We start from the raw sequence: 16,676 nt of genomic DNA, 5'->3' as shown, positions 1-16,676 counted from the left end.
TGTGGCAGCAAATACTTTGGCATTTCCTTTGAAAAATTTCCTCTAATTGATTTCAAGTAGCAATAAATCTGATTAACTTAATTCTAATTCAGTATTATTCCTTAATCTTACTTACAAAGCTGCCCAAATGTTGTTTACCTGTACTTTTTTTTTTTTTTCCCCTAAAGGAAACATGCCTGTTCTGCCTTTAATTAGCACTTTCCCTATGAAATTTTCCTCTTTGGCTAACATTGATACACTTATATATCAGAACAACTACTCTTACTCTGACTTGCAAATAATAGCTAGGATTCACGTTTAAGCTGCAAATCATGTATTCAGAACTTACAGAAGGATGTAAATATAGAACGTCAACACCAGTCCTTTCACCTGTTGAATTTTGAGAGGTACACTGGGATCTGGATGCAAGTGGTAGGAAAGGAAAAACTAACCAGTTAGGTTTTTTTACTGATAATTAAAGGAGAATTATCTCCTTAACATTCCAGAAAATGTCTGTAGTCAGGTAAAATTCATCAACAAATTCAGTCTAGGACATGGTGTTGTAAACATCTTTTGTAGTATAAGTTCATATGTCTTAATATCTCAGTGCTATGAAACAATTACTGCTTTTTGCTATGTCTTATCAGAAATGGCAAATGTCTTCAGAGAAGAACCTTATGAGGTTTAATAAGAGCAAGTGTTGGGTCCTGCCTCTGGGAAGAAAGAACCCCAAGCATTGATATAGGTTAGGGGTGGATCTGCTGGAAAGTAGTTTGGAGGAGAAGGCTCTTGGAGTCCTGATAGACAGTAAATTATCCATGAGCCAGCAGTGTGTCCTTGCTGCCAGTGGCATCCTAGGCTGAATAAAGAGTGTGGCCAGTAGGTCAAGGGAGGTCATTCTGACCCTCTACTCTGCCCTGGTGAGGCCACGGCTGGAATACTGCTTCCAGTTCTGGGCTCCACGGTTCAAGAGAGACAGGGAACTCCTGGATAGAGTCCAGAGAAGGGTGATGAGGATGATAGGGGAATTGGAGCATCTCTCTTATGAGGAGAGGCTGAGAGCTGGAACTCTTTAGCCTGGAGATGAGAAGGCTGAGGGGAGACATTATAAATGATACAAGTATCTAAAGGGTGAGTGCAAGGAAGAGGAGACAGGCTCTTCTCAGTAGTTCCCAGTGTCAGAATGAGGGGCAACAGGTACAAGTTGGAACATAGGAAGTTCCATTTAAATATGAGGAAAAAATTATTTATAGCGAGGGTGACAGAGCACTGGAGCAGGCTGCCCAGGGGGGTTGTGAGGTCTCCATCTCTGGAGATATTCAAAACCCACCTGGATACAGTCCTGTGTAAAGTGCTCTAGGTTATCCTACTTCAGTGGGAGAGTTGAACTAGATGATCTCTAGATGTCCCTTCCAACTGTGATTCTGTAATGTTTTCTGAAAATTAACTAAATTTCTGAGTTATATTAATTTATTCAGAATATTTAAACAAAATATAAACTTTGTAGCTCCACAAATATAATTCTAACCCATCAATAAAATGGCAGATGCAATTCAGTACAAGTACGTATATTAATAAATGTCAGGAAAAACCATCATAAATATTCATGCTCAATGACATCTTCTGATCTAGTGATACTACCATATGGAAATCTTGGAATTAAAAGAAATATTTTCATTAAAATATAATTGAATAGTGGAATGGTTAAAAAAGGCAATGTTGAGAAATATGAAAGGACAGAACTGAAAATACTATAGTGCCACTCTGTGCATCAGCAGTGCATTCACCTCTTGAATAATATGATGTGGGCTATCCACCTCAGAGAGGATATGACCAAAGCAGAAAAGGTAAAAAAAAGGAAGAAAATAATAAACATAAGGACAAGCTTCTGTTCAAACATAATAAATAAATTTTAACTCTTGAATATGGAAAATAAATGAGTGAAGAAAAGAGCCAGGGAGTATTTTTTTCCAGCGTTGCAGGCTGAGAACAATAGATGATCATTTTGGAATATTTAGGGCTAAAGAAAAACAATAATTATTTTTCTCTTTCCTCTAAATTAGTTCAGGCTTTTATAGAAACAATTGACATTTCATACAAAGAAGTGAGAATCTCTCAGAATGTGAAGAGTTTCCACTTTGTTGGAGTTAAGGTTGTTCAGCCTGAAGAAGAGAAGGCTCTTGGGGGACCTCATAGCAGCCTTCCATTAGCTGAAGGGGTCCTACAGGAAAGCTGGGGAGGAGCTTTTTACAAGGGCTTGTAGTGAGAGGACAAGGAGCAATGGTTTTAAACTGAAAATAAGAGAGATTTAGGTTAGAGATCAGGAGGGAATTCTTTAGTGTGAGGATAGTGAAACACTGGAACAGGCTGCCAAGATAAGTTGTGGAAGCTGCATCCCTGGAAGCATTCAAGGCTGGGTTGGGTGGGCCCCTGAGCAACCTGATCTAGTGGGAGGTGTCCCTGCCTATGCAGGGGAGTTGGAACTCGATGATCTTTAAGGTCCCTTCCAACTCTTAACCATTCTATGATTCATTTTCTTATCTTTTCGGTTTTTATGCCAGTGACATTAAATGGTCGTTTTTCTGAATTCTGTGATGCTTTGTTGTCTGTTCAAATGATACTATAAAGTACAACACTGAAAATACATCATCAAGGATCTTTTCAAATACTTAATTCCAGTATTTTTAAATTCATTATTTTATGATCCTGTTAGTATCTAAATGTACATTTTTTGCTTTTTCTTTTCAGCGTTCTGTTCTTACCAGTTTTATATAATAGGTTTCATGTTCCATACATGCATGTGAATTGACTGTTGCCACACATCAGTCATTCTGTTATTCCTGACCCTTTCTTGCTGATATTTTTAAAAGTTTCTGTTATTGTATCCAAGTCATAAGTATGTTTATAATTATGTTTCTCTCGTTTCTTCAGATGTGTCTTTAGATTTTCAGATACAGATACAGTGTTAAAGCTGATCTGTTAAGTTACTGGTGAAGGTTCTGAGAACAGAAATCATTTTTTTATATTTTAAGCAAAAAAATTCCCTAAATTAATATTTTTGGTTGGTAGCTCGATCCAAGTTGTATCAAGATAGATCTTTTCCTTGAAGTTAACTTTACTTGGTACATCTGGCTTCCAGGGGGATTGTGGGTGAGTTGGGCAATTCCCAGATGGTGTGAGACACCTGGTATAGTTTAATTCTGACATGTGAAATTGTTTTAATGATCTCTAGTGTGAAGTTGCGAAGATACAAGTTGAAAGTAGTCATGTTTGAATTTGGTTTTTTGGTTTTTGAGGGTTTTTTTTGCATTAGATAGAAAGAATCATGGTTAGAATTGGAACCTCACTAGATTCTTAGTTGTACCCAGTAACTGATGTCTGCTTTAAAGGAGTCAATTTCTAGCACAAATTCCATAGCTACTCTGATGAAAATCAAGAACGGGGCATTAGAGATTAAAATAAATGTATGAGACAGGAGTTGATTGAAGGAATTAATGAGAGAATGAGAGAGATTCAATGGAATAAACTGCTGGGTAAAAATTTCCTCAGTGGTGTTTCACTAGCAATTTTTGTCATATGTTCAGCCATAAAGAAGAGGGAAGTCAAGAGAAGTGAACTTTTATAGCTGGCTGTCTATGCATATTGCTTCTGCTGCTCTATTTTGCCAAATGATTGAAAATGAGCAAAGAAAGGTAGGTCTTAAACCTGTTGTGATGTACTAGTACAGTTATGGTGACAGGACTGACATTAGGAAGAAGAGTTTGGAGGAAAAGTGCTGTATCAAGAAAATAAGGTATGGGTTCAAGCTTTGTATGAATAGTGCATTTAGTTAAAACTGTCACTGTTTTTTTGCTATAATCCTATATCAATTTAGGAGTTGAGTCACAGTATTGATTTATGTATGAAGAATAAATCTTTTTTACAGTAGCATTTTCCCAACTAGCCTCTCAAAAAAACAAACAAAACCCCCAAAAAACTGCAAAAACAAACCACAAACAATCCTCCAAAAAATACACAAAACCAACCAGCAAGAAAAAAATAAAACCTCACAAAACCCCAAAGCAATTACAGATATCTATTGGTTTTGCTCACTTCAGAACTGTATTGTCAGCCTTGGGTCTCATTCTAATAGTCCATGCAGTGACCCAGTCTCATTATATAGGAGCACAGTCCCTGTAATTTTTTAAAAATACAAATGTGGTAATTTGCAACAGCTGAAGCAAAATATTGAAGCTGCTGGTACCCTGGCATGAGCTGCTAAATGGTAAACCTGGTTGTTAGTATTGGCAAGGTACTTTAGTCTGTGTATGTTGTCGCTAATGAAAAGTGCCTCTACAAAACCAACTTCCCTAACTGATTGCTGTGTTGGGAGCACCAAGCTTAGAGTAACAAGAAGTTTCTCAGGAAAGAAGTGTCAAAAGCATGGCAACTATCAGAAGAATGTTGCCAGTTTCTCTCCCCCTTCACTTCCCTTTCATTTAAGTTAGATCCATTAAGAGCAGTGTGTATGTATCTGCGTATTATCTCTTGCAGCCTTTCTTTAAAGTTGATGTATTTCTTTTCCAGTTTTCATGGGTTTGGCTAGGCTGGGATTTTTCCCATGTTTTAGGGACAAATGCGTGCATGCATGTTTTGCCCCTAGAATTGCATGTATCACATATGGAACATTATCTACATCTTGATGTTCCTCAAAATTATTCCTCTTAGTGGTAACTGTCATTCAATGCTAATGCCATTGTATAGCATTGTCATTTCATGTGTAATTTTTGCTGCTTCTTTGTGACTTACATGTTTAAGAAGAGAAATGAGTTCACATAACTTCTCATGGATTAATTAGTTCTGTATTTCTTTTCTCAGAAAAGAGATACTTTTTTTTACCGATACTTGCCACCTAAGTTAGCTTCCATATAGTAAACTTGATACCAACATGCTTCCCATTCTAAGTTTATAATGTTATTTTACAGACATATTTTACCATCTGAGTGGGGGGGGTTGTTTCTTCCTTAATGAGGTAGGTACCCACGAGGACTCTTTGCAGGGTAAAGCCACTGCCTGCCTGTTTTTATTCTTTGTATTGGATAAGATTTTTAGTCATATGGTTTAGTTTTAGGTACTCCTGCAAGGAGCAGGGAGTTGGACTTAATGATCCTTATGGGGGTCCCTTCCAACTCAAGATATTTATGTTTCTATGATTATATTTTATTAACTTCCATAGTTGAGTATATTTTATTATTTTATTTCAAGTGATTATGCATACATATAACTTCTAAAGTGTACATCCTTCCCATGTAGACAAGAGCAGAGATTTTTGTCAGCAGCATCATTTATATTCCTACATCACTCTTGAATATTCTCCTACACTGGAGCTATGATACTCAAGGTGCTGTACTGTCCAAAACCCACTCCTTTTTCTATCTTTTATTTCAAAAGAAAAATTCATTAGCCATTTCTCATAAACTGTTGGCTTTCTCATGGTGTGTTTTGGTTTGTTTGTGTTTTTTTCACCATGGTAATTTTAATGCACTGGTTCAATTGTATTTATCGTATCTGGAAATACTTTTTATTCATTTTTTTCTTTTTACTATAAATATATTTTTGTTCTTCCTGCAACTGATGATCCACAAGTGCATGCATATTCTAGGTGTACATGTCTTCTCTTTTTCCATTGTGGTACTCTTGGGAGAATGTACTCATCCCCTTCTGCTGTCCCTCATGTTTTCAATGTGGCTTAATGCAGTGCTGTGGCCAGGTTTGTTCCACTTCCCCCTCAACCCCTAGTGGAATTAAATTATTCTGCTGCTGTTTTTCTCCTTCAGTCTCCTGTAGTTATTTTTCTGCATTTCAGGCCTGAATTCCAATCCCTATGTCTAATTTGGCAGATACAATTTTCCACATGTTGACATATGTTTGTCCTAATGAGATAGTCATCGTGCATCTTAGGTCTGCTCTCTTGAACAATGAGGAAATGTTGGTTGAGGAACTCCTGCTTGGCAGTTTCTGTCTCTTTAGCTCTCAGACTGTTCTTTTCACTGGGAAACTCATGATAATTACATGTGCTGTTGCTGTACTTCCTAAAAAGCTGTCTTTGGCTGTGAGAAACAAGGGCTTCATATAAACCTAATACTTGGATATGCCAAGCTTCTGCCTACATCAGATGTAATTCCCAATACCTCAGTTCTTTTACTTGGGTACTTGGATGAATTGCACAGGGACCCCAAACACTGTTTTTGAGCTAGGCTCTATGGTAGGTAACTACCATTCCGGTTATATTCTGTGGTGTTCTAGCCTTCAGCATTTACTCAATGTGTATTCTTGAAAACTCATTAATCAAAGTATTGTCTCATCAGTGTAAAAGGTATTTTTCCGTTTATGGGGGAAGATTTTCCATGCTTTCCTTGTTTAGAGACTTCTGCAAGTAGTTGATCAGCATGTGGAACCAAATGAAGATCCATCATGCTCACCTGAACTTTACAGCCGTGATGATTTGCCTCTGAAATCAAATGAAACTGTAATACCACTTTTTGCTACCACCACATTGTATGTTCCCTTAATGCTTCAGGATCTTCTTAAAAAGGTCTGCAGGTTTTTACAAGTATTTTTCTGAGAAAAGCAGAGATTAATTAAAAAATTTATTTATTTTCATGTCTTCCTGTTCTGAGGAGTAGAATTCTGATTTTGGCATAGCATCTTTCCTTCTGGGTTCAGCAGTGCAGTAATTCAAGCAACACTGCGGAAACCTGCCTTCCATATTTGGTGAGTCTTTTGGCATCTTTTGGTAGGCTTTTGAGATGGCAAGCAAGAAGTCCTCAGTAACGGGCTGACTACAGCAGAACCAATTTTCCACTTTACCTTAGGTACTGGTTATGGCTGAAGACAGGAAGCAAGGGCTCTTCATGTAAGAAACTTAGTAATATTTCAGTTTTTCACATTAATGAGCATGCCCTTTACAGTCGCAGTTAATCAGGCCCTCTTATTTTTTGATTTGTGAAAAAATCCTAACATTAGTAGATGGGCTGTCTCCAAATGTTGACAAATTTGTTGTATCAATAATCGAATGACGGTTTGTATCCAGGAAGAAACTTTTAAGTAGTACTTGGGGCAGCTGACAGTCCTGAGTTCCCGGGTTCCATTTATCTAATAGAAGGTAGTTCACAAAGGAAGATTTTTCTTTCTGGACTGAGTTTTGTTCAATCTAGAGTGGACTGAGATCATCATCATTAGGGGTTTTTTTATCTAGCTTATGGCTTCTTGAGAAAATACATGATAAGAAAGAGCAATAGCTCACAGGAAAAAGTGTTTGTAATGGTGTAATGACTTCACTGTTTAAAAAATAATTTATTCCTAGTTCAAAACATTTCCAGTACTGTGTTCTTCCCTTCTGGTCTATGAAAGCACACAGGCAAAATGTGCTACTGTGTTAGTTATAGGATTAAATGAAAATTATCTTTCCCTTTCTAGGTGATTGGCTAGTTCTAGAAATATTACTAGCAGTTGAAAGAAGTATTTCATTGCCTTCTCAGACTGTTAACTCAACTTTTCCAAGAGTTAACTAAAGAAATCCACCTTAATTCCAATTTAAAGAGTGAAATTAGACCATGAAGACCTTTGCGAGTCTAGTTGAAGGTACAGTTGTGAAGAAGTTTGCCAGGATACCTCAAATTTAATTGAACATAAATGTCTCGGTGCCTATTTCATGCACTTTCTTAAAACTTCATGGCAGATTACACATCACATGAATGCAGGATAGACTAAATTGATACATCTGTTTAATATGCATCGCTTGGACATCCTACCACTTCTTTCCTGAAGTGGAAGAAAAAGCCCAGAAACGTGCATCAGTCACACATCCTTTTCCTTTCAGGGTTTCAGACAGACATATTGGAGTGTATTTTGCATACAAATCTGCTACAGGATCATGGTAGAGGTAGCAACAATTTTTATTGTACTTGAGCTCTTGGCACTCCTGCAACGTCAAATGGGTTTTTCATTTTCTTTATGCTGCCACTAGTGAGCATGAAGGCAGAGCTAGCTCCTCCATCCCAGTTCATTTCTGTCTCTGTCTTGGAATTTCATGCATATGGGACTCAGCAAGAGAGGGAGGGAGAGTTACTGTGATATTTGGGTAGGTAATACATCTGGAAGAATCCAGTTACTGTACAGGTAAGTAATTTTTTTTTATTTCTGAATAGCCATCATGAAAGGAGACTGCCACTGTTCATCATTCTGCAATTTTATCAAAATACAGGAAGATAATATTGCCCTCAGTGTCACATTCTAATGTATGTGAAGCAACTCAAGTTGTACTCTAGTCCATTGCTTCAGCAGATCAGTCACCACAGAAAAAAAGTTGTAACTGTAGTTATAATTAACAGAAGTTTTTCTTCTGAATTTAGGGCTTATCACAACAAAGATAAAATACTTCATGTAGCAGAATAGAGGAAAGGAGCAGCAGCACAGTTTGAAGGTTAACACAAGCCTAGAGTTTAGAGACAAATAGTTGGAAAAACATGCTGGTGTGTTAAAAGGCAAATGTTGGTTTATTTTATTTACTTTTTCCCTTTTAGTATGTTTTCCTTGAAAGAGCAGTTTGTATTTTAAAAAATAATAATTTGTATGCTAGTCAATTAATCATGAGTCAAAGAGCTAGAAACAAAATTTTTATTTTACACTGTCTTGAGACTCTTCTGCACTAGTAGAGGTGCAGTCTGGCTAAGCAACAATCTGCTGGTCCTACCAGATATCGGTGTGGTCTTGTAAGGTCGTGGCACACATTGTGGCACTGTTACAAGAGCAAACTTGCACATCGTTTAACTAGGTTGGTATGAGACAGAAAGTGAAAACCTGTAACTAATTTCTCCTTACTGGATGGGTTATTATTAGGGTAAAGTTAAAAGACAGTAATTTCTAGGCAGTTGTAAGTCAACTGGTTCTAGGTCAACACTGGATTGTTTTAACTTTCAACCCTCTGGCATATCTGTAAAAGTTGGAGTGTCATTTTAGGGAGAGTAATTATATATGAATGCAAACCTTTCAAGTGCAGGTAATGTGACAATGACTTGATCAGATTTGTTACCAGATTGTTCCTCCTCTTGTGCCTCAAGAGTTCACCTGCCTGAAGAGAGCACTCGTGTCTAAGTGAATTGAGTGTTGAATTCACCTCTTAGATGTTTGCCTGGGGTGAAGAGCAGACATACCTTATGTGTTAGAATCTTTTGTTCTGCATTCTTATTTCAGTGCAGTTTTCCTTTTACATACAGCTGTTCAAATGAACCATTCCCACTTCTGTTGTTAGCAATTGAGAGCTACACTTCCACACTTCCTTGGCTATCCATTAATAATATTTAAAAAAGGACAGTCAATATTTATTGTGTAATGCAGATAGGCAAGTAAGTATTTTTCATGTGTGGCACAGTTAATATTCTGTGCTCAGTTTTTTGTAAACTTGTTATTGATCTTATTGATGAGTCTTTGGTTAGGCTACTCATAACTATAAAGTACTTTGGGAAGATATTACTGATGCTTCAGAAAGATTCAAAAAATATGAAAACAAGTTCTGCATCTCCTGTTTTTGAAATGAAGATCTATCTCTGCATTCATTTCTTTAGACCTCACCAATTACTTTTCCTGTGAATTGGAAAGTAACCATCGGCAGAAAGTTCCTCTGTCTGCAAAGCCTAACAAATACTGTTACCTGTGCCAGTAGTTGAATGCCAGCTTTTCTCTGCATAAGGGCAGTGGTGCCAGAGGTCTTGTACTGGTCCGGTACAAAGCTTTGCATCTCTGTTGGAACACTCTTCATTGAAAGTGGCAGTTTTGAGACTGCTGGAAATGGTGTTCATACAACAAGAATAATTGGTGATGTATCCCAAGTCCTAGAAAGCAGGAATTAAAGAATAAGTCAGGTTCATTCTTTACGTTCCAGTGACTAATTTTTGCATTATGAAGGTTGCAGGGTCAAGTGTTTTCCAAGTTGGTCATCTTTTTCCTTATCCTTTATATGGTGTGAAACACTTTCAGAGAAACAGTGAAAAGATTTGGTCCTAAATACAATAGAGCAGAAGGCAAAGGCATAAATCTGACAAAAAGAAAAATGCAAGAAATGAAGAGAAACATGTTTTGTTTTTCCACTGCTGCTGAGATGGCTAAAAAGCCCATGTGGTAACTTAAATGTGTATTCATATCTCCTCTGAAGCCTGTGTTCTAAAGAGATCTACAAGACAAGAAATGCAGAAATCTTCCATCAAGCTGCTTATTTCTGATGGATTTATTAAGTAGCCATGGTCCAAGACTTTCATACCTACCATCAGGACAACTGGCTTTGCAGTCCAAGCTTCTACAGCAGAAGCAGGAGATACACATTTATTTCCTAATAATATTAAAGTAATGAGGGTCTACTTTACAAATAACAATACAATGAATTTTGTATATAATTTGTCTAAATTATATGGTTTGCATAAACCAATAAATCAGTGTATTTTCTGAGGAGCAGTACATCTTTTTTCAGTGGTCTTTGAATATATGTGGGACATCTAAACTTGCAACGGTGAAGATGCTCTTAAAGAATTTTTTTAGTGGCATTTTGATCTCTGAGAATGATCTTTGCATGTCTGAGATTCAGACAGCCCAAATGATCCCTTCAGAGTTCCTGGGGTCTTTTTTAATTAGAAGCTTCCTTGAAGACTTAATTTGAGCAATGGAAAACTCCGTTGGCTTAATGTTTGCTTTTCTCCCCTTAACCTGGACTTGGCACATTCCAAACTGCAGCACTGTGTTTCCCTTCTTACTACACCTGCTGGTGAATGTGTGAGCAAATGGGCAATGCTGAATGCCTGCTACCTTCCCAACAGTTTTGGCTTCTGTGCTTCTTTGGAACTGCTTACTAATCTTTACCAACAACCCTTGCTTATCTATGCTATATAATCTGACAGGACTGTGATATGTCCAACACAGAGGGCAAGCACTCTTGCTTTAAGGTCTTGCTTTGCTAGCTTTCACCTTCTCTTCACTGCAATCTTCTTCCTACTCTTGCATCCCTTCATCTTTCTTTCCTTTGTGTGAAGATAATGTGCCTGCAGTTGTGCCTTGGGAGGGAGAAACACATTTTGCTTGGCATAAAGCTTGCTTGATTTAAAGGCTGTAGTTCGAAACGAGTCATCTTCACCTAGTCTCCCGTCATTTTCCAGGACAATCTACGTAAAAAGGATGATCGGATTGAAGAATTGGAAGAGGCACTCAGAGAAAGTGTTCAGATAACTGCAGAGCGGGAAATGGTGCTAGCACAAGAGGAGTCAGCCAGGATCGATGCTGAGAAACAGGTCTGCAATCTTAAAAAGTCACTGGTAGTTCTCTGAGGAAAGTAATCAGACAGTAAAGTACAACATTCCCTACTTTACTGTGAAACACAGCTGGTTTTGTTTGATGATTCTGTATCTCTGTTCCAACATTAGATAACAGAACTCATGAAGTCTACAAAGCCTTCATGATAACTTGTATTTCATAGGTAAGAATTTCTTGATACTAAAAAGAACTACAAGAGATCCTGAGCTTTAAAATATTTTAAATAGTAACTCTTCTGGTCTGTCTCTTGCTTGTCAACACTATCTTCCTAAGTGTACTTAGGTTCACTAGATTGTTCATTGAATGTATTTAAAGATGATGGGTTTTATTAGCATAGTTGTCTCATTGCACTTGGAAAACTACTGGATCCCTTGTCTTGAGGCAAGCATACACCCAGAAAATGCACACTTGTGTGTTGAAACCACAAGTGTAAATTTTCCACATTAATTGGTTCTGTGCCACTGATGAGATACTCTGAAGAATCACATTAATTGGTTCTGTGCCACTGATGAGATACTCTGAAGAATCACATATGTGCCTGCTTTCAACTCACGTAAGTAATCATCAAGAGAACATGCCATAAGTAGTGAATAAAATTCCATGAGGTTTTGATAAAGCTTTTGAAGCACAAACTGAATCTGACATTCTTACTATGCTTTTGGTGAGCCTCTTCCATGCTTTTCATTGTTCCTTACTTGACCATAATAAGCAAAAAAGAGGATTTGGTCAGTTGCATTGCAATGGCATAAACTTTTTCTCTTTAAATAAAAAAGTTCTGATTAACTGCACTTTAAAATGTGGTAAAAAGTACTAAAAAGTAGTTGATTTCCAAGGTGAGGAGGTGAATTTCTTTCAAATGTTTTTAATTTCATATTCTTTTTAGTACTTAAAAAAAACACAACACCCTTTGTTTTATTATGCTTTATGGAGGTTCTTTGTAGAGTTGTGAAAGACACCCTTAGATAGCTTTAGAGTTTTAAAATGCAAGGCTTTGCTTTCTCTAAGATATTAATGGTGAATCATTTTACTTTTACAAGCAATAATGAGTTAGGCTCATTTTTAGACCACGTATGTATGATATGTAGTATTTTAAAATGTTAATGTTGTCCAAACTGATTACAATTTGCTTTTAATTGCATGCTTTTTCTTTCTTCTGTTTATCTTGTTTTCTACCATTCTGCCACTTCACTGCCTGTCTGAAGCTGTTTAATGAATCAATGCATGAGGTCAACCATTTTGTCTTTAAGTGGTTCAAGGTATGAGGACATCTCATTTGTGTGTACCTCTGCCCCAATATTTAGTGTTGTTTTGTAGCCCTGTGTTGTGTAATCCTACCCCCCATCATCTCATGTTGTATGGTTTCCTGCTATTTTACAGACCTCGGATGTGAATTACAGTGTCCATTAAGCTACTCAGGATTTTATTGTTCTCAGATAACTGCTGCTCTCTTTAACCCAGTGTTTGAAAATACCCTCACAATGTGTATTAATTGAAGCAGTGGATTAACTGTGTTGATACACAACCTGTGTATGGCAAGGTGTCTCCAGCTGACTAAAGCTTTCTGTTTATTTCAGGATCTTAGACCTGTTCTTTCTTTCATCTATCACAAAAATGAAATCAGACATTTCCTGCTGAGAGCAGAGCACCCATTGAATAGGTCATAGTTTTATTAATATTATTGTTCTGTTTAGTAGAAACCCTGCCATACAGAAAGCAGATGAAGGAGTCTTACATAGATAGAAAGATTTTAAAATTCTTTATGTTCTTCCTTTCCAACATATTCAGCCTGTTTTTTGGTGTGCTTGCTGAATCCTGTATGTAAATATTACTGTAAATTCCTTTACAGCTGTGGGTTTCTGTACACCTACGATTGATCCCACTAGTTCAGTCCTCTAGGTCAAAGGTCAGAAGGTGTACGGAGACTTCTTTTTGAGTATTCTCTATAAGGCTGACAGTAAGATTTCTCAGATAAACTATCATAAAGTTCTTTCTGTTAGAGATAGCAAAACCAAATGGGGATCCAGGCACTTTTTCCTAATTAACCGAATCTAAGCTTACTTTAGTAAAGCTATTGTTATATTCTGCTGAAAAAAAAAAAAAAGAAAAAATTAAAAAGAAATGCAAGTTTTTCCCTACTCAAAAACAGAGTGGTAGTTTTACTTTCCTGGGAGAAACTGCTGGAGGTCATATTTGACAAAAGTCCCTGTCTTGCTCACAAACTTGATTTCACTGTCCTGGTGCATCCTACCATCCCCTTTCCTTCAGCTGGAGGCAGGAGGTTATCTTATATATCAACATACTCATAATCAGCATAATTTTCAGAACAATGCTGGAAATATATTTGAGTCTTCCATGAAGTATCAGGCTCTTTATGTGGAACAAAGTGAAACAGAAGTTGAGGTTCTGTGATTCAGTGTCAATCAATAATAATCAGTGTCAGGTCCTTGGCTCAAGAAGCACAAGGTTAGACATACTTGCATTATGGGCCTTCATTATTGCAGGACATAGTTCACAAATGTTTACTGACAAAAGACACCTAAGATACTGATGCCCTCCCTCTCTTTTCTCACTGTTGTCCCCTTTTTTTCAGTGCACATCCCTTCAGTTTTCTCAGCCTGGGTCTTTCTGGGGCCATGCTGTGAAATGAAGCAGTGACCTAATTCAGCATAAGAATTATCTTATTTTTTGAAGGATTTTTTTCATGTGAACCGATTCACTGATCTGGTTCATGAATCCCCACGCGGTTACATCTGAGAAGGTATGGAACAGCAGGGGTAGGACTGACAAATGGCAGCAGGAATTGCTTAGTATTATTAATAATTATTAATAATATTTTTACCAGAAGGTGCTAATTGTGGCCTTTACAAAAGTCTGCTATTTCTGTGAGTGAGGTGGTGCACTGCCTGACCACAGTGTATGTTTCTCTACCTTACTTTATTTCCTTCAAATGTGAAAAGCAGTAGGTTTTAGAAACTTAAATAGTAGCTCTACTGATAGTAGTGCAGTTCTGTTCTCTCATTAATATCAACTCCAGCTTAAATGCACTCTTTGTGTCATATCAGCTAACATCTAACTCCTTACCCTAAAATGTCATGACAAATAAATGCAGGAAATACTGGCCATTACCTGTTCATTCCTTCCTTCCCTAAGTAGTTACTTACAATGAAATTTTTGAGTTGACAGTCTGAGCTTGACACCTTCCATCAACTTTTTTGAAGTTACAGTTCTCAGTGGGAAATTTTAAATGAGGTTAGGTATGTAGACCTATAAAAAGCTATATATATGTTCATGCACTGTATCTTTTTATCCTACAGGATAAAAAGCAGGTTTCTCTGCTTTGCCTGTTGAGAAAAAGCAAAATATTGAATATTGTAATAGAAATGTATTGTTTAAATATATTTTATAATGCTAATTCCTTTTTCCCGGTATCTTTATGAGTTACTTCAGCAGCATTTAATATTCTTTCGGGTACATATTACGTGTAAAATATGTTCATAACAAGACTCCTGAAATTCCCTATCGCATGTGCCTACTTCAAAATTCACATCTGCTTGTTAAAGAAAAATAAATATGAAATGTATTAATAACTCAGCTAGAGACTCCTTCACAATCCTCTCCTTCTTCCCCATCCCCTCTTCACTGGGATTTCCCTATTTTACGTACAAGATCTGCAGATGTTTGAATGTAGAGTACAGCCTCCAACAGCCTTTTCTCTTTTATTCATAAGTTACTTTACAGAAATTCTAGCCAAGTTTTGAATTATACCTCTTATTTGCTCTGCCATCAGACCACCATTCTGGTCCCATTTTAACTTTCTAGCATATATTCCTTAGACTACATTTTATTGTAAGAATAGAAACTACATTTACAAAATAATTGTTATATATTGGGCCCTATCCCATCAAGTATCTTCTAAAAATGCAAAATAAATTAAAACACATACTCTATTTCCTGAGCATTCTGTTACTGAACTATATCTAAAATGTATTCTAAGCTATGAATGTTGGAATGCTGAATGTTGGTATTACTTAACAGCACAAATTCTGACACATCAAGTTACTTCATACAAGTTCCTGTAAATGGAAAATATAAAATATCATTTCTACAGGAATTACCTATAGGTGTTTTCTGAGCACCGTAGAAATGTCAGAATTCTGACAGCTCTGAAACAGATGCTGAACAGTTTGCTTTTAATGAATGGTTTTGATTCTTCTCTATCTCCTAATCTGAAGTTTGATAAACCAAGTGATTGGAGATCAAGGCGGTGATCCAAGATACGGTTTGGAGGTGTAGGTTCTGCAGCCTCATTGCTTCCCACTGATTTTTCTACACTGTTTACATTATCACTGGCTAAACTTCTCTCAAATATTTTTTGCAAAGTTCCTTTCTATAAACGTCTGCCAAACTAATTTTGGTTTTTGAGTGTGTGTATATGCATGCATGTACAAAGCCATTTGTGTATTGAATTCATATTAAGTAAAAAATCAGTGCTAAAACCTGGTATTTTAATTTCTCTTACTATGATAAATTGCTTTAAGAACTTTCAACACAGCTGTCAGCCTGAAGGATAGTTTTGCCATTGTTTTTAAAGAGATTTTTTTTTTTTCATCCTTTTGTCTGATTCTTTTTCCTTGGTTAGTGAAAGCATTTTGACAAGCTGAAGTTGACTCAGCACTGTGTCCTTGTCAATGGATGTGCTTGCAGTCATTTCTAGAGGCACTACTTCTCCGTGAAGTTGCTTCTTCTCAGGTATTTGAATGGATTACGTAGCCGCTTCCTTTTAAAATACCTAGATTTTTATTGAGTCACGCTCCTTAAATGGAAGGCGTGATTCAGTCTGTAGTTCCTTCAGTATTCACTAATGTACCTTTTAAGAGGTGTAACAGAGTGGAATTCTTTTCTGTCTTAGATGTTCAGCTGTGTTAACAGGGGGGTTGGGGATTGCTTTTTCTGTCTGCAGTAGACAGGAATGAATAGGGAGAAAAAAGCATGAATAAAAAATCAAGCCCAAAGACTTTGGGACAAAGATCTTTTTCCAACATGATAGGGAATACCTCCTTTTTTAAATTCATTACACTCATTTAAGGTTGTAAAGTGGGCAAAATATGGTTACTTTTAGGAGAACTGGGGACACCAAAAGGATCAATAACCTCTGTTAAAAACATAAATTGAGCATTTCTCCATATAAGCCACATTCTCATTTAATGAAATGAGAAATACTTATGGAAACTGTTAGGTAGAAATCTGGTGCAAATACGATTTTAAGATAGTTTTGTCTGGATTTTTATCCCTTTTTATTAACACATAAATATTGATTTTACAATATGTCTTTCATTATAGTCAAGTATTCTAGGCAAAGC

The 16,676-nt window shown here is 36.8% G+C and overlaps 1 protein-coding gene across 4 annotated transcripts in view; it reads left to right on the top strand.

Annotated features, from left to right (window-relative positions):
• The window catches only part of ERC1 (ELKS/RAB6-interacting/CAST family member 1), a 291,365-nt gene that overhangs the window by 165,679 nt on the left and 109,010 nt on the right, over positions 1-16,676 (top strand). For all 4 annotated transcript variants that reach the window (XM_051633488.1, XM_051633479.1, XM_051633469.1 and 1 more), the window contains one exon: positions 11,163-11,294. In XM_051633488.1, the coding sequence (XP_051489448.1) occupies positions 11,163-11,294 (132 nt within the window). The remainder of the gene's footprint in view (positions 1-11,162; positions 11,295-16,676) is intronic.

Source organism: Apus apus, chromosome 1, assembly GCF_020740795.1.
Source record: "Apus apus isolate bApuApu2 chromosome 1, bApuApu2.pri.cur, whole genome shotgun sequence".
NCBI lineage: Eukaryota > Metazoa > Chordata > Aves > Apodiformes > Apodidae > Apus > Apus apus.
This window is presented reverse-complemented; position numbering and strand designations above follow the sequence as displayed.